Genomic DNA, 25,938 nt, shown 5'->3' with positions numbered 1-25,938 from the left:
AACACCGAAATCTGAGTAACGCTCTTCTCAGTTGCGTATTTTTCTTGTGCTGTTGTCAGACAATGGAACATGTGTAAGATAGTGACTGAAGTGCAGCTGATTAAGACTACACGATAACCAGCAGTCACTCAAGCTGCAGCTCTGAACCACTAAACTACTGCTTTAATAAATGCAGTGTTGACAGGCAGACTCATCATGTACATTATTAAAAACAACAGCTGTGTTGTGATTTCAGTGATATTTTCATGACAGATGATTGCTCAGAGATGAAGTTAGAAGAAAAAAAAAAAGAAGTCCGGGGCAACTGTTTTGCGCCAAGCTGTTCATCATAGATACAGAGAGAGTTCTTCCTGAAGACAGCGGAGATAAACATTTTCTGCATGTTGCCATCAATCCCGTAAGTAGTGATGAGCTGTTTGATTGACGTAATACTGACAGGAAATCCTTGGAGATGATTTTACCTGACTTTTATGTACTTTGATCGTAGTACTGTTTTTTAATTTTAATTTTTTTTTAATTTACTGGGATTTTCTAAATTAAATGTCAGTCCCAGTCTCTTCCTCTCGGACAGGGTGGGTAATTTCCCCAATTAAAACAAACCTTTTTGGTATGCGGATACTAAAATCTGATTACAGCTGTATAGTCATCTTCTTTTTTTTCTTCTCTTGCTTGGGTACAAATTTTGATCTTGTTGAGACACTACAGGAGAAGTCCAGCATTAGTTGCAGCAGAAAGGAACAGAAAAGCGACAGAACAGCCCATTTTTTTCTTTTCTTTTCTTTTTTTTAACCTGACAGGAAGTGTGTGGAGGAAGTGAGGTGACAAAGCAGACCCACCTGTGAGCTGCTGCTAACAAAGGAAGCATGGAGGAGGCAGGAGATCACTTGAAGACTAATCCAGTTTCTTTGCTTTAAAATTGTGACGCATAGAAAGTAAACAAAATGGCTTTAGATCCAAGAACCAGCTGGATTTGTGGACGTTTCTGGGTCATAATGAGCTGCTGACGATGAGCTGATGGTTGGATTTAGCTTCAGCTACCTCTCTGGCCTGCTTGGACTGTGGTGGATGTCTGTGACTCTGATGAAGTCTGGTTAAGGTAAGTCGCCCATATATATATTTTGTTTTAATTTAGAAATGTCCAAGCTTCTCCCCTGTCCTCTTGGCTCAGTTTAAGGTGTACTATCCCTCATTCCTGGCCTCCTTAGCCCCTCACCAACACATTTAAGCAACACAATTGAACTAACGTAACTAAAGTGGAATACAAATGAGCTTTCTTGAACTGGAATTATTTGGAAGTTTATCTTAATTAATTAACAAAATATATTTATCAGGAGCCCCCAAAATATTTAATGTTCTTGTTTGTTTGTTTCTGACTTTTAGTTTCTGATTCTGTTGGTTGAATGGATTTTTGACTGTGAGATGTTTCCATGTGGTTGATTCTGAATGGGGTTGTATAAAACCTGCGTTAAATAATAGAGCTGAAGTTGACTCTCATCTATCTTGTGTGCTTCTGGTGCCCAACTCAATTTGACTCGTATAAATTTTAGGGAAACCTGGATACCCTAACGCTACTTGGTTATTAGGATTTATCTTATGAGCACTATAAAGGTCACAATCATGATGTCCTGATCAGGTTTTTCTAGTTGTTTTGTTGTTGTATTTTTGGCTCCTGATGTGTTCCAAGTCATTAATATTAACAGAGTGCTGATACCGGACAACACTGTCCTACATAATACACACTGTATTGTAATGCACAAGTATTGTAGAAGATTAGCTGTAGTTCCTGGTTGCACCACCAGGTGGAGCCTGTTCCTGTTTCATGCTGTGGTGACCAATGGAGGCTGGCACTGTCCTGTTGAGCATTTTAGGAATTTAGGAAGTAAAGCAGCACCTTGACAAAGTTTTTTTTTTTTTTTTCTGAGGCTTAATGACCAACTACTGTCACATCAAGCTGGGATAATCTATGTCAGTGTTCCTGCTGGTGTATGAAGCAGCTGCTGGAAGTTATTTCACATCCACATGTGGCAACGGATGTAAACAAACAACCAATCTTAGCTTCCTGTTGATTCTGATTAAATTAAAATTGCCATGATCAACCCTGATGTGTTATTGGGATTGAGTTTGGGATATCCTTCATGTGAAAAGGTCCCTCCAGTGTGCCTTCAGCAGGTCTGTCTTTGGCTAGATAAAAGAATTCTGTTTTCAACTGAGCTAAATCTGACTTGACGATGCCTCGTTTTCACCCTTTTCAAATTGATTTTTGATTTGTTTGAGTTGTGTGAGCGCTGTACTGAGTTGGGACTAGAAGCTGAAGTCCACTGATGTACGTGAGGTGTTTGGAGGATTTCTGTAGAAAACAACAAGAATTTTACTCAAAGCACCATGAGCAAAATTCTCAACCTGTAGGAAATATTCTGCATTGCATTTATTGCAAAGAGTGCAGACAAAGCACAGCTGGAAACATCGTTATTTTTGTTTGAGCATCAATAACTGAAAGACTGCAAAAACAGAATATCTCCAAGAAACTCGTCCTGTACCATGACAGCTGCTGAAAGCCTCCCATTCCTGCAGCACTGGGCAATAAGTAAGGAGTCAAAAATTATACGAAAATTTGCACCTTTCCTGTTCAGTCATTTACATAATGTATGACATTACCAGTGTGTGTGTGGGGACTGACAGAAAGGTACCAGTTAAAAAGGATTATCCTGCTGCTCTGCCAGAGTCCTGCTGGAGTCACACTGCGGAAAATGTATGATTATGGTAATGAATTGTACACATTAGACTCCCAGTGTGCATTATTAACATTTGTGCTTCCTCTCCTCTGTGTCTGGAAAAAATGCGTTTTGCTTTTTCAGCTGGATGTTTGAGCTTCACTGTGCAGATGTTTATGCAGAGTTTGACGCTGAACTTCACTCAATTTGAGCACAACTCTTTGACTTCTGGCAAAGAAGCAGCTTCAATGTGTCAATACGTCTTCCTGCAGGACAAATACGTTGGTTAATTAGAGGAAGCACATGGTGTTAGTTAGGTTACCCACCTGAAGGTGTTTTAGCCAATTGTAGACTTACACCTACTCTTTGTTTTTTTGAAAAGCAAACATAGACTGTAAGTCGGCACACCCTTAGTTATGCATCACTTTCAGCCTCAACATCATTTAAATTGGTGGAATTATATAAAATTTCAGTTGTCATGAATGGAGAAATTAGTTAGAGGGAGCAAAACCTTTTTAATACCAGGCTTTAGACATGTTTATTCCTGCTGTAAAGTCAGAGATTTTAACATGCAAGTCTATGGAGATAGTTTGTGAGTGTTGCATGTGGTGCACTGATACAACAACTGTGACATTTTAAGGTACGACATTGAGATATTATTCTAAAGTTGAAACAATGCTGTGATGTCTGTGTCCTCTGTGAAACTGCTGCATTCAGGCTTTTGGTTTCTATAACTTGTCATCCAACTCCAGCACTAATTGTCTCCTTACATGTCTCTTTGTGTGTCTGTTTATTTTTGTTGAACAAGTCATTGCAGACCTGTTGCTGATGTCATCGTCCATCGCCTCCAGTGCCATAAAAAAAATAACTGCACTCTTGTTTTCTGAATTTTGGCATCGACTTAGTCCTGAAGTATCGGTTCGAGTGAATTCCCTACGAGGCAGAGTCGGCTTTCACGACTCACTGAGCTTGTTAACATCGCCACAGTGACATTTAATGAGTGGCCGCATGCCGCATAGCCTCCATAAACCAAAAACAGATTGTCCACTGTCTGCAGAAATGAAGATGCATTTGGCTAATGGCTAAAGTCGATTCTCCGCCCTGATGATCGTGTTTACTTCTGCTCAGAGACTGTGTTTCCCTGTGAGAGTGTTGGAGATGTTCATAATTTATCTGGTTTACACAGTCTGTCAGCTCATTTCTGTCTCCAGCTCCGATACAGACTCAGACAGCTGTGTCAGGCCTCGTCTGGTACGCTGTGCAAAGATGTGCAATCTCTGTGATTTTAAGCACTTGCGACTGTATAATATCTCAGCCTCTCCTTCCTTTTCTGTGCATTCAACGAGGCCTTTCGCAGGACAACATGTTACGTCGTGTTCTGGGGTTTTCTAAAAGCTGCTGTGTGCTTCACGTTTCGGAGACGGCCAGCATTTTTCAGTATTTTCTACCCGAACTTCATCTTCTAGCTTTATAAGATAACAATCTGTGCGATCTCGTTTTCACATTATTACCGCGTTTGCTCAGTTTTGTGCTCACAGCTGTCGGAGGTTTTCGCACATGTCCTCCCACAGATCACCTGTCAGTGTGGGCTGTGCTCGTCTTTTATTCTTTGATTTTCTGTTCAACCACGGTGGCATTGTGCTGTCGCTGCTCGTACTGCAAACCTTGTTCTTACATTAATTCCAAATACTCACAGGCATAATCCTCAGCTACAGTTGGCAGTAAAATGTGCAGTTGTGTTTCATGAATGTGTAGAAATTATGTCTGTGAAAAATGGGCTTTCTACAGTTTAGTAGATCAGAGCTCTCTTCTGTCTTTTCTTGCCACTACTTGCAGAAATGTTTCCAAAGGAAAGGAAACAGATGGCTGGTGCTGTGAATTACAGAGGATTTCTTTATTATCTTGGAAAGTCAGCATTACTTCCAATTTGTCGACTGTTGTGTTGTAGAAAAAAGAAAATTCTGTTTTCTGTCTTTAGGTGCGAACATTAAACATTTGTAAAATATTTTCAAAGCCCAGAAAAGCGACGTTTTGCTTGTTAATTTGTCCAAATATATAATTGGATGAGCACCTGAATGAATACATCTACCAACTGATCTCTAGCCGAATGGTTGTGTCTACACAACATCTACTGCCAGTCTGTGGAGTTCTTGCATGTCTTGCACCGATAGTATTTTGCAGGAAACAACAACGACCACCTCCTTTGTTGTGAACCTACCTCCAGGTTTACAGAGGATTTGGATCATGCAGTACGGCAGCCCTGCCAGTATTTTTATTGGATTATCCATTTTAATGACGACGCTCGTCTCCCTGCATGCAAACGTTTCATTGAATCAATTCTACGGTTTTGAGAAAACATGGAAGACGCATCCTTTGCCCTATTGATTGTGATTTTTTTTTTACAGAAATACAAAGACGCCGGAGCGCTTTTTCTCCTGTAGCTGAACGACGGTGAGCTGGAGCCACATCATTATACTCTGCAGAACAGGCTGATGAAGCGAGACAAAACAAGCGAGGGCAATAAATAACTCATTTTAAACTATTCTTTAAGAACGGCCTCCAAAGTGAGGTTGGATTCATATTTGTTGGGAATATTTCTACTACATGAAGAGTTACGTTTTTAGAAAAATGTCTCTACAATTTACAGAAAAAACACTGGCTCTAGAGAGGACTTTTACAGGTACAGTGAGGCATCAGCAGCGTCACCACTAGAGGCTGCTAAAACCTCCACCCTGGACCTTTAAGTTGTCCTTACATGCTGACTGCAGCACATCCGCCCTCACTGACCTCGGGCAGCTGCTCTCCTCTCTCCAGGACGTCCTGCAGGTAGCGTCCTCTGTCGCTGTGGGACTGCAGCTCGGTGCACAGCAGCTCGCCCAGAGTGACGCGACGAAGGCCGAACCTCTCCTCCATCCGCTCACACTGGAGAGCCTTACCTGAACCCGGACCACCTGAAGGACACATAGAGGTAGACGCAGAAATCAGTCGACTGATGAACAATCTATGGAGTGAGAAAACGACGACGAAGGAAACTGAAAGGTGAAAGAAGAGCGTGAAGGAGGGAGGCACTGGGAAATGGTGAATGTGAGAGAAGGTCTGTATGAGGGTATTAATGAAAGTAGGTGAGTTAAAGAGGGAACAGAAAACAGAAACCAGACGTGAACTGCTTCAAAATCAAACCATGTTTTTGCCTCCCAAAACATGGCAGGCAAAAACATGGGTTTTCCATTCACAGGTCGATTTGAGATATTTGACTTCCATAACAAGTCGTCCTTCAGAATAATGGACATAAAACATCCAAAATACACATTCAGGTTTTTTATTTACTCCACCTGCTCTGTTTGTATCTGCAGATTTGAACTATAATGCATATTCTTTTTTAAAACTATTGAAGCCTTTTACATACAGCAAACTTTCCTGTTCTTTTGTTCATCATATATTCTGAAGGTTTTTACAGAGAGGTTTGTTAATTATTCACCGCCTGATCAATGGAACATTTTATTCATGAAAACTTTGCCTCTTGGCTCTAAAATGTCAACAAAACAAGAAGAGTAACATAAATTGAAGCTAGCTTCATATATTTTCAGATTCCTTTTCTGAAAATAAATGGAATCAAGTGTTTAAAAATTAAAATTTCAGAAAACAATACAGTGCAAATCAAATAATTGCCACATTGCAAGTAATCAACAGTGGACATGTCATGGTGTTATCTGTTAGTTAAAAATGCTACTCTTTTCACTTGTATTGTTTCCAATAAAATGCTGGAAAATATAAAGTTAATACAAAGCAAATAGTTCATTTACTTTTGTTTTCCAAGTTTGCAAACTTCAACACAAGAAATTTGAGAAAAATTTTTGTTAATGTAAACCAGAATGTTTCAAGGTTTGGAAACTTTTTTTTTTCAAGCTAAATTTAAACTGAACTTAAACTTAAGCTAACCTAAACTTATACACACAACAAGTACAAACAGAATGTGGAGAAGAATACTTTTGGCCATGTAGTGCCTTTTTTTTTTCTTCAAAACTGCCTGAAAAGAAAATTTACAAGAGTTGAGAAAACTGAATGCTTGAATTTTTTTTTTTAGGTAAAAGTCAAGTCAAGTGTACATATAGAGGGCATTTCAAAACAAAAGTATTAATCACTGTGCATGTACAGCGTTCAAGAACAGAAACCAGACCTGAAACATGAAATAAACAGATATAAAATACAAAATAAGACTTCACTAGTTCTTGATTGTGAGAATTGTGAGTGTAAATGCGATATCGTTATCTGAAGGTGTCACTTTGGACTGTGGGAGTTCATGATGGGATGTCATGAATCAAGAATTGTTTTAGCTGCAGCCTTGAAACAGTCACAAAGAACACACTCAGGTAGCATGCATTCACACAAAGCAGTAATAAAAACGCTCATTTGTTTTTAGTAATTACTTTTTAGCTGGTTTCATATTTTACATTTGGAATACACTATCTGCGTTCAGCCGCTGCACTGTGCGGCTCGCAGGTACTATCTCAGGTTAACTGCATTACACGACCATGAAGCTGAGTGCAGCAGTGATTTATCAAAAGCAGCCTTGAGCCCAGTAATAAAACTCAGGACGCGACTTCATCAATATTCTCCTTGAGCCCGAGTATCGCTGCATTGAAAAACAAACGTCCTCATCACCATTTCTTTAGAGGCAGATATCGGCGGTGGTGGTGGTGGTGGTGGTGGGGGACTGGGGGTTCGTCTCACACAGAAATGACAGCGAAGTCACAAAGGTCTGGAGCAAATCGAGGAGGTTTGGCTCCAGATTCATTCATTCCACATTCAGCACATAAGCGCTGATTTAATTCATTTCTCCAGCATCAAACTGCTGCACGCCCACTCACTGGAAGTATTCCTCTGCCGCCTGACACCTCTGCCAAGAAGTAAAATAATGACCCAGAAAGCCCCGAGAAGCTTGTTAGCAACTCTTCTAGTTGGTCTGCTTTGTATAAACCGGATCTGGGAGCAGAGACGGTTCCCTCATCAGACTTTCAGATTAACTGGATCTGATTGTCATCGCTTTAGAAAAGATGAGTCTTATTTGTGCTCCTACTTTCTGCCTGAGTTACTTTTGTTCGTGCATTTCTGAAAAAATTCAATGCACTTTACTAAAAAGGAGGCTGCACTTTTTGGAAGTGTGACATTTTCTTCACATTTGTTAAAATCAGGCAAATTGAAGCAGCAGCATGGTGAGCCAGTTTATTGATGCTAACGCTAGCAGGGGTAATAGTCACTGTGTGCGCCATCTTAATTACATCAAAGCCATGGCATTGAGGATTTATTACAATCTCGAGCAGGACGGGAATGTGTGTACCAAGTTTTCACAGTTGTTGAGATATTTCACAGCATCATGGTAGATGTACAGGAAAAGTAATCTCATCCCCTGGGACCCATCGATGTCAAACTGTCATCCAGCGTTGGACTGAGCTCTCCATTGACATAACTGGTTTAAATTTAGTAGGTAAATACTAATAGATATCACAGCATGTTGCTTAAAAAAAAAAAGAAATCCTACAAATATCTTAAAACTCACTCTTGGATTTGATTTAACCTTCATTCTTTGTGCTTTGTTTTTTTGTTCTCTATGTGAAGCATTTTATAATCAGTGTTTTGAACAGTGTAACAAAAAGCTGCTTCCTCACTAGTTAAACTCTTCTAATGACGTGGATCTGGTTAGATCTGACACATGGGAGCTGTAAACAGTCTTCCCCTTTTCATTTTTGTGTAAACCTGAACAGAATAAAACCAGAGAAATAAAGAGAGAAGTCTGCAGCTTTTTCAAGTCAGTCAGTTTGCTGAGCTTTGGCAGACGTTTGCGCTCCACTTTTTGTTTCTCCAGTTTGGTGGAGGCTTAGATTTGAGAAGCCTGAACCGTCCCTCCATGTGTGAACAGCATTGTCACAGCGTCGTCCTCGACAAGAGCCAAGCCGACAGATGGATGATATCAGAGAGAGATGGAGCAGCAGACAGAGATGAAGATGAGAGAAATAAGGCAAAGAAAGCAGAGGAAGTCTCCTTAGTAACTTCATCTGTGAATCCAGGCCTGTTACATAACTCTGCTCAGCCTCAGTAGGAAATACTTCTACGTAAAACTAAATCAGTGTAAAAGACAAATGTGCTGCAGCAGTGACAAGCTTCTCGCCTCCACTAACCGAGATGCCTCAGATCTCTACGTTGGCTTCGGATGCTGGCAAAGATCAGTGGCAGCAAACTGTCTCTCAAAGCGACAAACCAAAACCGAAAGGCTCAATGAAAAAATGCCAAGAGATTTTTCATTTTTGTTACCAACCACCAAGTTGGAGACACTTTGGAGAACGTTGTCCACGGATGTTAGTCTGAATTATTCTGAATGATAAACATAGACTGTACAAATGTGAACTTATTATCTGGACATGTGACATTCTGCAGAGAACTGAGGTTTGGTTTTAATGTTTTTGCCATTTTTTTGTGCTGTTTTTAGTCACAAGTTCAAGAAACACCTTCAAACATATCGTACTTTCAGTCTTTATATCTTTGTAGCAGAAAAACAAATGAAAGAGGTGAAGTAAGCTATTAAGAGGTGAGGAACTTTTATTTCAAATGGCTTTCATTATCAAATTAGTTGCAAAGAGTTGATCAAACCTCTCTGAAAAGTTTTTCTCTCCATGCAAACATGTAAATGGGCTGCAAGGAAACTAATGTTGGGTCTCCTGAAGAGTTTTGAGGCTTGTTTCTTCTTCGTTGCCTTTCCGAGATAAAAAGTGTCCAAAGTGGATTAACAGCAGGCGCTGGCACGCCTGGTGCTCCAGCTACTTACAGAATTACTGAATCAACGTTACAGGATGTGTTAGAAAAAGTGTCCACCAGATGTATAGATAGGACCTTTTGTTGCAACTGTCTGGTGTTGACAAGAAGCATGTAACACCAGCTGGCAAAAGTTTTTACCAGTTTTTAATGGTTAGTAAAGTCATTTTAACCGACAGAATCAACAGTCGGCACTGTTTGGAGAAGTAGATCTGCCAAGTTACTGTAAACTCTGTGCTGCTACTTGACTTGCATTACCTGAATGGCTTCGGTAAGGCATTTTTTTTATTTTTTTTTTTTAAATTACATTTTTTTTTCGCTAAATGAGTGAGATCTTGATGTTTTATTCCAGGCAGAAATATTACTGCAGTTAGTGGATAGATTACTATGAATTACACATGTAAATATATACATTGGGCTGCAGGGTGGTGCAGTTGGTAGCACTGCTGCCTCGCAGCAAGACGATCGCCGGTTCGTGTCCCGATGGGGGCACCAGAATCTTTCTGCGTGGAGTTTGCATGTTCTCCCCGTGCAGCGTGGGTTCTCTCCGGGTTCTCCGGCTTCCTCCCACACAGTCCAAAAACATGTTGAGGTTAATTGGTGATTCTAAATTGTCCGTAGGTGTGAATGTGAGTGTGCTTGGTTGTCTGTCTCTAAGTGTAGCCCTGTGATAGACTGGTGACCTGTCCAGGGTGTCCCCTGCCTTCACCCTGAGTCAGCTGGGATAGACTCCAACCCCCCATGACCCTAGTGAGGATTAAGCGGTGTATTGATAATGGATGGATGGATGGATGGATGGATAGAATATATACATTTATGGTTCCCAGAGGATGAATCCTCCTGATGCCAGTTTAGCCTCTTGTAGCATGTTCACACTAGTTACCTGAATGTTGGTTTCGTCTGTAAAAATAATGGCAGGGAGTTGAGCACTGCCATTAAAATAGACAATCTACCAAAGAGATTCTAGCAGGGCTGCTTCACTCCATGATCCACATTCTTTGCAGGACTTAAAATGTTCAGTGTGGCAGTTTGCTAACCTGACGGCTGCTGTTGTTTCCTGTAAACTGCAGCTTTTGGAATTCGTCTGTGACTCTGGAGTTGCATTCTTTCAAACTATTTTATTGTCTAATGTTTTAACTGTTTTAGTGCAACTAAGTTTTAACCTCACCTGTTATTATTTCTGGACTAAATGCACTTATATTTAATATTATTAGGCCATATAAGCAATTAAATTATTTCTTCTTTACTTGCTTTCATCTTTATAAAGCACTTGCGAACTGAAAGGCACCATACAAATGATGTTATTACTGTTATTGTCACCTCTGAAGTCACCAGCAGGATGACATTTTGCTGCTTTTAGTGGACTGTCTGTTGGATGGATTGCTGTGACATTTGGCAGAAACACTCGTGTCGCCCTGAGAAGCTTTTGTTCGTCAGGTAATTTTTTTTGTTTAATCAGTCACCGAACCTCCAAAACGTGTGTTTTGTTCTAAAAAAACAAATACTAGCACGCTTGCAGGCTGAACTAAGATGGTTAACAGTAAAGTACAGCATCAGCATCGTCACTGTGAGCAGGTTGGCATGCAGACATGAGCTGTTAGTGGCCTCTTAGAGAAACGCCACCATCGCTGTAGAGTCACTGTGGAGTTTTGTTTTGTCTATAAAATGTCACAAAGTATGAGCCTGTTCCTCATTACAAGTTACCAAGGTGTCTTCTTCCAGGGGCTTATTTTGTCCCTGCTGCAGATTAAAAACCCCAGAGATTCAGTTTTTACACTGGAGGGCTTATTTGTATTTTTATTGCTAAAATTTCACAAGCTGATTAAATGATTATCTAAGTAATCAGTTATTTTTCTGTGAATAACTGATTAATCAGCTCCATGTGGAGAAAAAAAGCATAATTAAAAATTCCATCGTGGATGCTACTGATGGTTAATTGCACCCTTGAAAACCAAAAACTGGTTTTACAGTCAGGGCCACTCAGTTACTATTGTTGCCTCAAACACCAGCAGCAGGATTTCATTATATAAATGTAAATCTGATGACAAGAGTAAAAGAGTAATTTTCTGTAGAGACAGGAAATAAAAAATTAGATGGAGGTGAGACAGAAAGCACTGTGGGATAAAGAGAGAAGACAGAAAGTGAGAGAAAATGACAAGTAAAAGCTCACATTAGCATTTTCCTCAGGCGTCATCGCTGTCTTTTTCTGAAGCACTGCTGCAGAACGCTGCTCTAACATTTCCTCCAATTTTTTATCGAGGTGCTGGATGGCTAAACCCACTTTACATTAGCTAAAACTTCTCTCTACCAACTTTTAATTAAAGCAGTTTTGAGAACCTCGGTGCATGTGCTGCTAACTTTTATCAACTTTAACGTGAGATGTCAACACAATTCACAACTGACATTTTGTGAAATTGGATTTCTGTCTATAAAACTACCTCTAAGTGTTTAATGCTTAGCAACATGCAGACTGAGGCAGGTGGGGAAGTTAGCAGCAATGCAAACATAAAGCTGAATTACACCAAATATTACAGTGAACTAAAACCATTCTTCAGTGTTGAACCTGTGTGAGTAGGTCTCAGTGGGCCTTGCACATGTGGACACTGCATCAGGACTTCTCTTTAATATGCTGTAGTCATTCTATCCTCCACCTTTACAGGCCTTCCAGAGACTGCTGCTGAGAAGCATTCAAACATTATGATGCTGCCACCACCGTGCTTCACAGTGGGGATGGTGTGTTTATGCAGTGTTTGGTGCCGGCCAAACAAAGCACCTGGTCCGATAACCACAAAAGTTTGGTTTTGGTTTCATCGGACTGAAAATCTTTCCTCCAGCTGACTTCAGTCTCCCACATGCCTTCTGGTGAACTCTAGGAAAGATTTAAGGGGCTTTTTGAAACAGTGGTTTTCTCTTTGTCACTCTCCTACAAAGCTTTGACTGTTGAAGAAACAGTTGTGTAACTCCTTCACAGGAGTCAGCGGTGTCGTGGTGGCCTCCCTCACTAGTCTCAGTGTTTGAAGACAGTCTGCTCTCGGCATATTTATGCATGTGCCATATTCCTTCCACTTCTTAATGGTGGATTTAACTGTACTCCGAGGGATGTTCAGTGACTTGGACATTTTCTTGTATCGATCCCCTGACTTATGCTTTTCAATAACTCTTTCACAGAGTTCCTTGGAGTGGTCTTTCATCTTAATAGGACTATAGTTGCAAAATGCTCTGCCAATAATGTGACTAAATGATTAAATTACCTTCATATGTTTACATGAAAGTACATTTTTCACTCATTATAACTGCTAACATATTTCTCCATGTGTACAGACATACATAAACAGATACTTGCATCTACAGTTAATACAGCTTATGGCACTACATTTCCTGTTTACATAGTTCATTCCTGTTTCCTAGCAACCTAGCCTCCCCCCCTTACATTACTATATTATTCCTTGATGATGCTCTCACGCTAATTTTCAGCATCATTTCAGCGGTAAAGCAGATGGTTTTCAACTGACTCTGAACTGTTCTCCACCTGATAAGAGACCAGAGTCTGACAGATAACCTCCGTCTCCCTTGAAGCTGCGGCATCAAAGAAGATGGTTGATAAAAGAGCGACAGGAGGACACGAGGTTGGCGAGAGGACACGAACATTTTTATGCATAAGTGAGGAGTCATCATCCTGTGTCAATAAGACCTGAGCCGGCCCGATGTCTGACGAAAGAAACCAGGTCCTCAGAGGTGACACAAAGCTTACAGTGCAGACAGGATTCACTTTTACTTCACAAAAAAAACACTCAAAGCCGATGACTCTGCTCATACTGACTGGCTTTATTCTATGTAAATTCAGTCCTTGCACTTGTTCCTTGCTGCAACTCTGACTTTAAAAGTTCCTTTGAAAATCTAAAAGTAAAGCAGAATGAATGGATTCATATTATACTGGATGAAAAGCTATCATGTGGAAGATCTTTGATGTAGGAAGCTGAGAATGTGCAAAAATCTAAATTTTTGTGGCATTCATGTGCTGCTTCATTCAGTTTTCCAACAATAGTGCAGTGGCAGCTGGATTTTAAAAAGAGGCCCACGTATTAACCTTTGAACAAAGACAGAGGTCTTCTTAAAAAAAAACAAAAAATGATGATGTATTTATGATCTTGACATAAAACAGGCATTAATGTTGTAATTTCCAACATCGATTCAAGACACATTATTTTTCCTATAATGACTATGTGAACAGGATTGCTTATAGTAATACTCTAAAGTCTACTTGGTATTTGTTTGACCCACAACTTTAACTTTCTGAATGCTCTTCTTAGCCTTAACGTGCCCCATTCATGTGAATAAACAACAACTTTGTAACTTCAACTCTGCGCCAGTTTTTAGGGGAATTACTTCTTGCAGAGGCTAAGGTATGTTTGGATAGATGGATAGATTTACTTTATTGTCATTCAATTAGTACGTTAAAAGAAATTAAAATGCACTTAGAACGAAATTACAGAGCCTGTGCAGCCGCAGGGTGCCGCTATCAGTTGAGTCAGATCATTACAGTTTGTTTGCGGGTAACAGGATGGATCAAAAAATTCAGAGACTGTGCCTGTAAAAAGGCAAAACTAGCACCTGATTTAAATCTAGTGACCATCCCTGTTGAAGTGGTCTCCTTGTGCAACAATACACTGCTCCCAGTCATGGCACAGTTTGCACCAAGGAGTCCCTCAGACTCCTTAGAACATTACAGAACAACATTGTCGCTGACGGTTTGAGTCTGGGGGACAAGTTCACCGTGCACGGCCACATGAATGTTTAGAAGCATGGTCCTGGTGCACCTTGTCCAGTTAGTTTTGGAAACCTCAGGCTCTCTCACTGCCAACACTGCTGTTTCTTCTGTTGATGGTAGCTGCAGACCCACCTCTCATCACCTGAGATGATCCTCCATGTGAAAGTTGGACCATCCAACTGCAGACTGGCACAAAATGTGATGTTTTCTTTTTTGCTTCTGTTTGAGGTTCATGGAGAAATCGCTAATGTGCACCTACCAGTGGTCACAAAGAGGCGCATAAACAGGTCCCCCTGTTGACACTGAAGTGTCACGTGGTCTCCTGACAGTTGCTGCTCACACATACTTGACCGTGACACGCTCCATGAACAGTCCCAGAACTTTTCGATCACTTGTCAGCTACCAGGTCAAATTTAATCTTAATGAAAGCATGGCTAATTATTTTGGTGTCGATTCAGACCATTGTCTTTAAATTGTGATGTTGATCTTCTAATGAGCTGAAGAAGTCACACTGTGATTGCTAAACTTTGAAATGAATCCTGAAGCATCGGTGGGAATCTGTGTGGATCCACTGTGATCCATTACATCACTACTAGAGTTGACAAACTGAGCACTAACATAGAAATGAATTAACAGTTTTGTAGCTCGGTAACTGCTGGATGTGTACATAAGCTCATAATATAGCAGCTGGTGTGTTTACAGTTGCCCCAAAGTAACCTGAAAAAGGTGTTTAAGCTTTCACATGTATTCTCCCTGGATTATTCTAATGTCAGGGTGCTCTTTTTAAAATAACTTCAGCAACTAAAAAGGCATAACTCAAGTCTGTCATTACATATATGACACGCTCGTGTTTGCTGCCTTTCACAGAGCCTGTTTTACATAGTGCTGGGAGCATCCTGCAGGCACAGCAGTGATTGATAAAATGTCTAAAGGAGATCAGAGGAGAACGATATGAGCTGAAGTTAAAGCAGGTAGCCACAGAAAGACTTTCCTGATACGATGTTAGACTCTTATCAGCCGAGACAAACAAGATGACACCTTCTGCTGCCGGTAAATCCCACTTTATGTTGTATTGTACTGACAGCATGATTACAAATGGTTGTAAACAGAATGAAATGTTAGCCGGTGCGGCCAACCTCTCATTATGTGGGATAAAATCTGCTCAGGAGACGCATCCAAGTCCTGGTGACAGTTGTTACACCGAACATGCCGGTGACATTTTTCTCCAATTATCTGCTCCTGCTGAGAAAAAGCTCAACGCCTGTTTCTCACATATTCAGACTAACTGGTGGTGGTTCAGATCAGGGGGGATTTGTCGTATTAGTTTCAATGAAAAGGGGGTTTAACACGAATACACAAAACCCACATGGGTGATACAGAGAGCACTGATTAAATAATCTTTTAATGGCCGTATCTTTAGTATTTTTTTAATGGCAGCAGAGTTGACGGTAGTTGATGGAGGCTTCCTCATTAACCTTATTTTTTTCTGTCCTTTCTTCAATTAGCAGAATGAGCCATGCTGCCTCCCTCCACTGTCACAGAATACTAATCAATGACAAAAAAAAACACAAAGAAAGCTCTTCCTCAAGGGGTGAGAAGAAACACTGAGGTAAATTGTGCAGCATGAATGTTGGAGTTTTCCTCTCCTATGAGACATCTTACTTAAATGGTGTTTGGAAACAGGAGGTTCAAACCATCAAACCTGCTGAAGACGGTAAATATCTCAAAATGATAAGCTTCAAAATGAAACACGTCCTTATAACACCTCAACTGTTTTTTGTTTTTTTTTTTAGACTAAACAGGTGCTTGTATATTTATTTAAACACAATATAACTGGATAACCTGTGCAGAAAATGTAAATTTTTTCTGTGTTTTATGAAGCGGGGTTATTGTTCGGTTGCTGTCTTAATGTTTTTGTTCCTTCCTTAAAAAAAGAAGAAGCTATAACAATAAAGAAGACAGGAGATGACAAATTATACATAATAAAAACTCAATCAGCACCAATGCTACAAAAATAAATTGATTCGCTGTCAGCTATGAAATTATTTGGCAACTAATTAAATAGTCAAATAATCACATTGAGTATTTTTTAAGTGAAAAAACTTCCAACTTCTTAAATTTGATATTTTCAAGTTGCTTTCCTCCTTTAGGACAGTAACCTCAAGATCTTTGAATCATGGACAAAAAAAATGACATCTATCATTTTGCCATTTTTCACCATTTTCTGACATTTTATAGGCAAAACAACGAATCAATTATTCAAGAAAATAAGTAACAGATTAAAGTACATACTTATTAGTTGCAGCCCAAATCAGCAGTAAGTAGTATATGATAAATAAATAACAAAAAAATGGTTAAAATATCCCATAATATCGTCAAACTCAGTCTGGACTCGAAGCAATAATGTAAATCTTTCATGCGATGGTTCTTCAAGAAGTTCTCGGCTTCATCCAGAAACAAGAGGTGTAACTCCCGTTTTAGGGCGTAGCTGTGTCCTATAAAGCCTGACATCACTGTCTGCAAAAACTCAAATGCTTGAAGCTATTAAAGACAAAAGAGGAGGAATGCTTGGAGCTGGATGTTGTTGCTCCAGAACAACGTGTCCCTCCAAACTGCATCAGGCAACAGAAGCAGCTTTTGTTTGCACCATGAACCATTTGACTTCTGTCTGTGTCCCAAACTGAAATCGCACTAAGGTGGTTTTCAGAGCATTTATGCTGAAGACTATCTGGAGGCTCGAGATGTGACCGTGGAAGCTTGAACATCGGTGGACCAAGTGCACTGAACTATCTTTCTCCTGTGACGCTGTCTGTTGAGACTGGAAACTTTTTGTGAAAGAACCCTCGTACACTCATTATCATTTTAACACCTGTTTTATAGGTGACGCTTTGCATGCAGGACTATGAATTGTATTGGCACATTCAAGTTTTGCAGGTTTTACAGTTTCCACCGCTGTTATTATCATCACATAACGATAAATGTGTTGTTTTCTACCGATGGAGGCGACTGAGAACCGACATGAAACGCTTCTGAACGCAGCCTTTTATCTGAGCTGTTCAGCTGTGTGTGTGTGTGTGTGTGTGTGTGTGACAGTGTTTATATGAATGAGGCCAGTTTAACTAACAGCCTGTTGAACACTCAGCGGCTGCTCATTATTATCCTGCATGTGTGTTTTCAACTCTTCCTAATGAGGCAGGCTGAGATGTGTAAGGATGCGTGTGTGTTGAAGGTTGTTGGACTGCTGCATGTACGTACCCATCATGAAGATGACCTTTGGCGTCTTCTGTTCTGTGCAATAACCTGTCAGGAGGAAAGAAATCAGAGTTAAACAAGTGGTGCAGATCAACACTTTTATATTTCTGTCTTTGTGAGGACCGTCTCTGACACGATGCGTTCATTAACCTCTTAACCCAACATGAATCATTACAACTAAAGTCCTCGTCCTGAACCTAAGTCTAACCCAACATCCTCTCTGGTGAAAATCAAGTTTTTCTACTTTGTTAACGTGTTCATATGGTGTTTTTTTTCCAAGACAAGTTATGTGTGAAATAAGCAGCCAACAGCAAGGCTGAGCATCTTCACCTCAAAATCACAAATTCAGACTTTTACGTGTTACATTTTAACATATCTGGTTAAAATTACAATTTGCATTTGTCAGACCCCTTAAAGTCCGTTTTCCCCAAAGTGGGGAACAACCAGAACGTCCTCACTTTTGATGCTAAAACACTCAGATTGGTCCTCACAATGCTAGAAGGAAAAATACAAACACACACCTTGACAGACTCACGTTCCAGGACTTTACATCGACTTGCATGATTTTCCTTGACATTTATTCGAGCCCTTGACCTGCTCTTAAACCCTTTCACGCTAAAATTGCATGATTTATGTTCGACTCCACAGTGTAACTGCATAGAGATTTGTGTCCTCACAACATGAGCAATACAACTACACACAAACACACACACACACACACACATCTAATTTACATTGCTTCATCTTTTACAGCCCAACTGTTTACAAGCTGTTTGTAAATGATAAAATGATTGATATTGTTTGCGCGGCCTTGCTCTCACAGAGCGAATAAGGAATTTAAGGCATGTCAATGTGCATCCTCATGCGTTAGAAGGCTATAATCTGGGTTTATTAGCTAACTTAAATAAGATTTTGTTTAATTTAGAACAATGCTGATGTAAAATACGACCAAGCCAAACAAAAGTTAAAAACATGACACCCAGCGTGAGTTTAAATAAATGTAATTTGTCTTTAATAACCAGAAACAATCACAGTTTCCTTGTTAAGGAAGACTTTTGGTTCCTTCCGTTTCACACTAAACCTGCATTAAGAACATTATCTATCCTGTCATTCACTGCTAAGCAGTCGCTCCTTTCTTTACTTGTTCCTCAGGGATGTACTGGGTAAGAAATTCTGCCCTGTGGGGCTCAGATCGGGCTGAATATATGAACATGTAAGCTCTAGTGCACACACATGACTGGCACACACACAAAGCGGGTAAAAACTTTGTATATGGTCCACCGACTCACCGCTGCTGCTTCCTCTTATAACTTTGGCATATCTGCGCTACAGCATGTTGTGCACGAATATCATGTATAAGCCGACACTTAGATGGAGCGTTGTGTTACTACAGTATAATGTTTCCTTCAAAATATGTGTAATACCAGATCATAGGAAATAATTCTTCCAGCTGTTTGGCCAACTTGAGGTGTTCCAGTGCCTTTGTTGAGTTAAACCTGTGCTTTTTCTTCTATAACAAGACAAAATGCTGAGAAAACAACAGATGCTGGTGCTTTAAGAAGCTCATACAAAAGGTTAAAGTGATAACTTTTCATCTAAATTCAAATCTGCTCGACTGGTTCTGCTAATATTTCCTGCTCTGTGAGAAAAATCCTCTTATGAGCAGAAAGTCTTTCCAACAACAGCACCTGCGGTTTGTTTAGAAGAAACAGAAGCTGCGTCCTTATTACTTATGACAAAGTAAATACAGATGGCAGGGGCAGAGCCTCTGAAAGCATAATTAGACTGTGCATCATTCAAGCATTTGTCATGATGAATTTTTTGACTAATTGAGCAACGAATGTTCACCAGCAGTTTAATATTTTATTATTATTACACTGTAAAGCAGCTACAACCTTCAGTTATTGAGAAGAATTAATGGCCACATCTACATTTTTATCAAAGTAGTGGCAACAGCTATACCAGTAATAATATTAATATGCATTTATTCATGAATTTCTTTGAGTCAGAAAGTCAAGTTAGCAAGCACATAGGGCTGAGGTTCACTCTTCATGATCCTGACAGTCTTTTTTTGCAGCACGTTTGGACAACAAAATGTGAACCAAGAGAGGTAAGATTTGACTTTCTTGCTGCAGACAAACTGAATTTTGTGTTATAAATGCGCCTCGTGCAAATTTGCTGGCCAACATGCAGACTACATGTGAGGTTTGTCCTCCCCTCTGCCGCTGCAGGGAGGCTTTAGCACAGACGAGACGAGAAAAACATCAGGTCTAACTGGCAACGGCGAACGAACAGACGAGCCTCCCCCTAAATTACACAATCAGTGCTGTTGATGCAAACTGACGCTGATAAAAACACACAGAGACACGCACGCACACACGGCGGCTGCAGGGAGAAGTTCATTCATCTGGCGAATAGCAGCTACACGACATTTGGCATTTACTGAGATGGAACGGTTTGTGTTGTTTGCCATGAAAAGCTGAATGGAGTCGGCTTTATGAAAGAAGGAGGGAGAGGGCACGGAGGTGTGTTTTTGTGATATAGAAAAGAGGGTTCTTTACACGTTATTTGATCGTGGTAGTTGAGAGAAACAGGATGTGTGTGGAAAGACAGCAGGAGAATGACCTGTAGACAACATTTCCCAGCTGGGAATCGAACCAGCGACCTGCTGCTCAGAGCTTCCACATCTGTTTTCACCCATTAAATGACAGTTATCAACATAAGTCATTCCCACATATGGGCCAGTAGGAAGATCCTCCACCTTCTAGTAGCTCATTAAGCCTCAATTTGGCATTTACAAACACATTTAGAGATGTTGGTGATGGTGCAAGTGAGCAAGCTATTGGACTTCTTGGAGCTTTTTTTATCCTACTAATATTTATTTATTTTTTTTAATTTAAGCTTTATTTTGGCTTTTGCTTTCACTTGCTGTTTTTCACTCAGTGTTTACTTTGGTTTGAAGCCTGTCTGGTTATGTTTAGGCACCAACTCAAGATCATGATTTGAGTTAAAAGACAACCTGTTGCTACGTCTATACCTTCTTCCTGTCAGTCAGGTAGAACTGAGAAGCCTCTAAGATGACAGTAAAACATCCTCACGAACCTAAAAGAGATGCCCAGATGCTTTTTATTCCTATAATCTCCAATAAAGTACATTTTCAGGATAATTACTGGAGGTTTAACAAGAACTTATTTACACAACTGACAAGAAATCGCCAAAGTTATCAGGGTAGATTTCTGTTAATCAGTGATCAGAATGGATGATAGTAGGCCTTCTGGCCAACTAGACAGCAGAGGATTTCCCTACTGGCGCATATTTATGTTAATGGGCTGATGAGGTTAGAATCAGGTTTCATTGGTGATCATGTGCTCTGAACACTGGGCTGGCCAGTTTGTTGCCCGTCTTTTGATAGTCTGTTGAAAATGATCCATTGTACGTCCAAGCAGGCCATTTTCACCTTGTGTTCACATACATTTATCAGATGTGCTGAAATATATAATCATATAAGATAAAATATAATGATAGTAATTATTTATCAGAGTGAAAACCACTGATAGTCTACTGATGCAAATAAGAAAAGGCCAAACGAGTCAGCGACATATTGTGGCTGAAATAGATGTGAAGTCTGAAAAGAAGCTTTGGTAAGGTTGTTCTCTGAGCCCTGTGTGTATCACTGTGCTTGGTTTTTGAAATTCATATCACAAGATGTACTGAAAACAAAGATTGTAAAGGGTTTGAATCAGGGATGCACAATACATGGGTGATCACATCGGTGTCGGCTGATGTTAGTGTTTTTTTCCGATATGTCGGTATCGGTCCAAAGAACAAATTTAGCCGATGTGAAAAACCGATGATTGTCTAACATTAGCGCCTTTGTCTCTACATCTGATATTGCTGCTATTTCACAGATGTTTTTGCTTAAATGGTCCTGAACTTGATAGTTATGTTAAAATATGTTTTACTTTTGTTACGTAATAACAAAGACTATGTGGTCTAATTTAATATAGGATTCTTTTGAATAGTCTTCATGTTCTCACAGTGCTTACTTATGCTCATTATTCGATGTGAACATAAATTGAATATCGACATCAGTAATATCGGTCATCGGCGACATCTTAATATCGGATATTGGTATCGGTATCGGTATTTAGATATCGTGCATCACTAGTTTGAATGTACACAAAGTCTGCAAAAGATGATGCAGCTCATGACTTTGGAGAAACTTGTGATGCATGTTGGGCAGCTAAAGAAGCACAGTTCAGTTGAAGCTCTCTGTTGACCTCGAGACCAGCTCAGGTTGTTGTATGTAGTGCAGAATAAATGTACAAGTGGACTGATGATCACAGATTCTGCTCCGTTTTTCCCTTTGGTGAAACTGTGATGCTTGTTTGGTGTTAGAGTGATTCAAGGATTGTGGCAGTCAGGCTAGAAATTCACAACAAATCAAAAATCTTTTTTGTTTTTTAAACAACTCACTTTCTGTGGTTCCTTCAGCATATCCGGTTTCTTGTTCTTCTTCAATCTGGAGAAACAGATACAGTAAGATTTTAAGTTTTGTGCATGGTACATTATTTTCTTTGGTTTTTGATTTATTGTTTTGGACATTACACCTGCTTGAGTCTTTGGATTTAAAATATGCCACTGCATGTACATTGTATACCAAAAGCATGCGCAACAAACAGTGAGTGATAATAAATGGTTTTAATACATTAGTGATTCACAGACCAAACAGAATAACAAGTAAATAAAAGTCAAAAAACAAAGGATTAAGTATGAACAATACCACCAGTTAAGAACCAGATTTTGGAACCATTTAATAGTGTTGAATGTGTCTTTGCAAACAAGAAACAAAAATCTGCTTAAACTGCCTCCATTCTTCAGGGTCAGGGTTTGCAGGAGATTTTGGACTCTGTCTATAGGAATCTTCCCAAAAGCGTTCCAAAGTGAGATGTTGACTGCTGAGCTCACAGTTTATCTCAAAGGCATTAAATGAGGTTGAGGTTGCGTTCTGCGCAGATCAAACTAAAAAAACAACCTCTTAATGGATCCGGGTTTGTGCACAAAGGGAACTGTCATGTTAAAGATTAAATCCTGAAGCATTAAGGCTAGAAATATGGGATGTCCACGATGGACACAAGAGAGGCTTAACCTTGCCATGTGCAATCTGCTTGTCGGAGGGTTTGTTAACTTCATGACGTCAGATTGGAGGATTCTGTGTCTGTAAATCTGACTTTTATACCAACTTCATGCTGTGATCGGCAGAAGTGGAGCCGAGGATCGTGCTTCTTTTTTTAAAACCATCAGTGACACTTTGTAGGAATGTCTCCCTGCATCGACTGTCTGAAAATGTTGACTGTTATCTGTATTTTAACGGCTTTAGCAGTTTATGCCCTCCACCCACGCTGACTTATTGGCTTCTCGCTCTGCCTCAGAGTGCAGCTGGTTGGATCAGCTGTAAACACTTGATTTGCGACGTGTTCGGACAGCACGTCTTGCAAAGTAGCTCAAACAGACCATAAACCGGCCCTTAGAGACCAAGACAGTCATGAAGAAGCAAAGATAAACTACATTTGAAAAGAATAAGCCAGAGTGTCATGTACAGCCTCAGCCTCCCCGTAGCAAACACATGGTCGGAGGCTGAAGAACCCTCAGCTGCCTCTTTACCCGAATCACGATTGCAGAGCAACAAACTCCCAACAAACCAGGCACAAAAGCCTGGCTGACAGATATTTTCCACTCAAGCACACATAAACTGTTTTTAGATATTCTGAGACCAATTTCAGAAACAATCCCCCCCCCCCAAAGTCTCATGGCTGCAAGTTTCCATCATTACCCTCCTCAGCTTCGGCCATCTGCATCATTCTGGCACAAAGGACCTTCTAATGACTCGAGTGTTAGCACTAGAAAGTCATTAATTCTCATGATTTAGCAGCGTGGTGAAGGCAGAAACAGGCACGCACGTCAAGGCCTGCATACTTGATGCTCCTAAAGGCTAAAAGTACAAAATTAATGATTTCACAGAGGTCACTGCTGATCTTTGAAGTATGTGTGCAGAGGAGGAAGCTGTCAGGATAAAAGCAGGGAGCCTTTGAGACATTCATTTTGTTTGTAGAGGCATCGTCTTTTAATAAAGGGAGACTAAATTTAGCTTTTTACACTGAAAAAACAACAAGTTTTTTCATTTTTTTGAACAATTTACTGGTATTTTGCAGATGTTTTGTTTTCCTGTTTTGTTAAATTACAGATAATATCTAGTAAAATCACAGAAAAAGAAGTATGTGTTAAGATATACAGTGCTTAACAAATGTATTAAACCACCACCCGATGCAAGGTTTATGCCACAGCTGCCCTAAATTAACAGTGCTGATAATTATGAAAATCATTTCTTCTGTCTGTAATGATTTACATACCAGTATGTAGAAGCCCTTTCACCCAAATGATATTTGTAATGCTAAAATAATATTATTTCTTGATTCAGATGTCAGATTATAGTTATGTAGCCGCATTCCTGAACAGAAAACATGTTGCAGTGGTTGAATGTTATGCTTGATTCATATCTGAGTTCTCAGAGAAGCCCAGTGAGCCGGATCAAATCTGAGTATAAAAAAAGGGAATTCAGTATAAAATTCCTCATTCTTGTTCAAAAACGTCAAGAGCAGAGTGAAGATTAAAGCATCAACGCTGTGTCTGTACAAAAAGCCTGTTTAGGAGACATTCAGGAGCGTGAGTGTAGTTGACCTGTGTTTCTGAAGTGCTCAGACAATGACTGTCAAAAAAGAGAAAAATAGACTTTAAGGCTAAATATGTGCTTCTGGCTTGTGCAAGCCGTTGTTAGTACAAAGCAGTGTGGGTCAACTGTATTGATTAACATAGAAACCTACTATTCTTCCATTTGCATACGAGACGGGTGACTCAAAATGCTAATAATTCTAATTAAAACGGTGACAAATACCAAGAAGTTGTGAACCGGACAGCTAAATAATGAACTGAAATGGAGGGAAAATCTTTCATGTGACACATTAGACATGTGTAACCTATTGATAATCTGAAAATATTGAACAGTGCAGCCTTAATTTATCTCCTGTAACTACTGATTTGCACCCCTTGACCGCTAAATGCTGATATTTCTAATGGCTTCATTGAAAGATTTCATCGTGAAACAATGTGTTTCCTCATTAAATGCTGTTTACATGTTTACCGGATGTTTAATCCTTTTATCCGGTATCCAAACAAAACTGTTTGGCTGCAAATTCAGGAATAAGCTTCAAGCACGCAAACGTCGATGATGATTTGATCACTGGATTGAATGTATCGCTGATTTGGAACAATCTGAGGGAACAATTCATAAAATGTTTTCCACAAAGACGCCTAATGGACTCTGCAGTTAGGTGCTGCCTCGTTTATATTCACATAATTAGAAGACAGAGAAGGCTCAAATTCAAATGTTAATGAATCATTTAAATGGGACACAGAAACACATCAGTCATGCAAGCGCCAAGTCGTGGGAGCGTCAAGGGAAAGTCAAGACGACAGATTAGTTTTTCATTGTGTACCTCCCCAGCCAGTCGCTTGGCAGAGGAAACTATTCAAATTATGCAACACATTTATTAAAATCTGAAACAAGCTATTGTCCCTCCTCCAAACAATACATTATGTGCTTCATCACCTCCATGTTTTCTTTCACCTCCCACTAAAAAGCAAGTGAATGTGTGAAAACTGAGCATCTGACTTCACATTGGAGTGAAAAACATGTAATATTCACATAGATGCAGTGTGAGATGACAGTCGGCCGGCTCAGTGAAGGCAGACGTACATATTGGTGTTACATATTGTTCTCGTACTGAGCTGAGGTAATTTAACCGACTTGCTTTGCAATGTTACATCAGGTGCGCCGGCAAAAACAAGATCAAGAAAAAGCTGTTGGCACACTGAATAGAAAACAGATGCTCTGCGAAAAAAAACAAAATTATTGAATACAGTTGTTAACGGAGTTTACAGCTCAAAACTGCCGAGAGGTTCAGCAACAAATCCATTAACAAGATTTAATTAGTTCTCCAAACAAAATGCACCAAAATGTGAAACGTTTGATTAAAAAAACAGATGTACTTATAATGGGAGCAAAGGACGAAGTCAGGTGACGTTTTAGAGTCAAGATGAAGTTGGGGTGGATGGATGGGTCAAAAAAAAACATCGATGTTAAACACAAGAGGCGATTGTTTGTTTCCTTGTTTAAAAGTATGATGACATAATTCCCTAACTTTAACCAGTCATTTTGACCTAAACCATGATTTTATTGAAACCAAACCAAGTTAATCAAACTTGTTATTCTATTTTAAATCTCTTCTTTAGGCTTACTTTCATTGTGTGTTTTTTTCTTAAATGCTACTAATTTATTTTGTA

The 25,938-nt window shown here is 39.8% G+C and overlaps 1 protein-coding gene across 1 annotated transcript in view; it reads right to left on the bottom strand.

Moving 5' to 3' along the window:
- ak5 (adenylate kinase 5) overlaps positions 1–25,938 on the bottom strand; it is a gene marked incomplete at its 5' end in the record, with an annotated part of 68,515 nt that overhangs the window by 18,424 nt on the left and 24,153 nt on the right. The window contains 3 exons of the mRNA XM_008279678.1: positions 5,499–5,662; positions 17,542–17,586; positions 22,015–22,060. Coding sequence (XP_008277900.1) covers positions 5,499–5,662; positions 17,542–17,586; positions 22,015–22,060 — 255 coding nt within the window. The remainder of the gene's footprint in view (positions 1–5,498; positions 5,663–17,541; positions 17,587–22,014; positions 22,061–25,938) is intronic.

Source organism: Stegastes partitus, unplaced genomic scaffold (assembly GCF_000690725.1).
Source record: "Stegastes partitus isolate 25-593 unplaced genomic scaffold, Stegastes_partitus-1.0.2 Scaffold167, whole genome shotgun sequence".
In the NCBI taxonomy this organism is placed as follows: Eukaryota; Metazoa; Chordata; class Actinopteri; family Pomacentridae; genus Stegastes; species Stegastes partitus.
The sequence above is the reverse complement of the archived record's forward strand: the minus strand, read 5'-3'. Positions and strand labels throughout refer to the sequence as shown.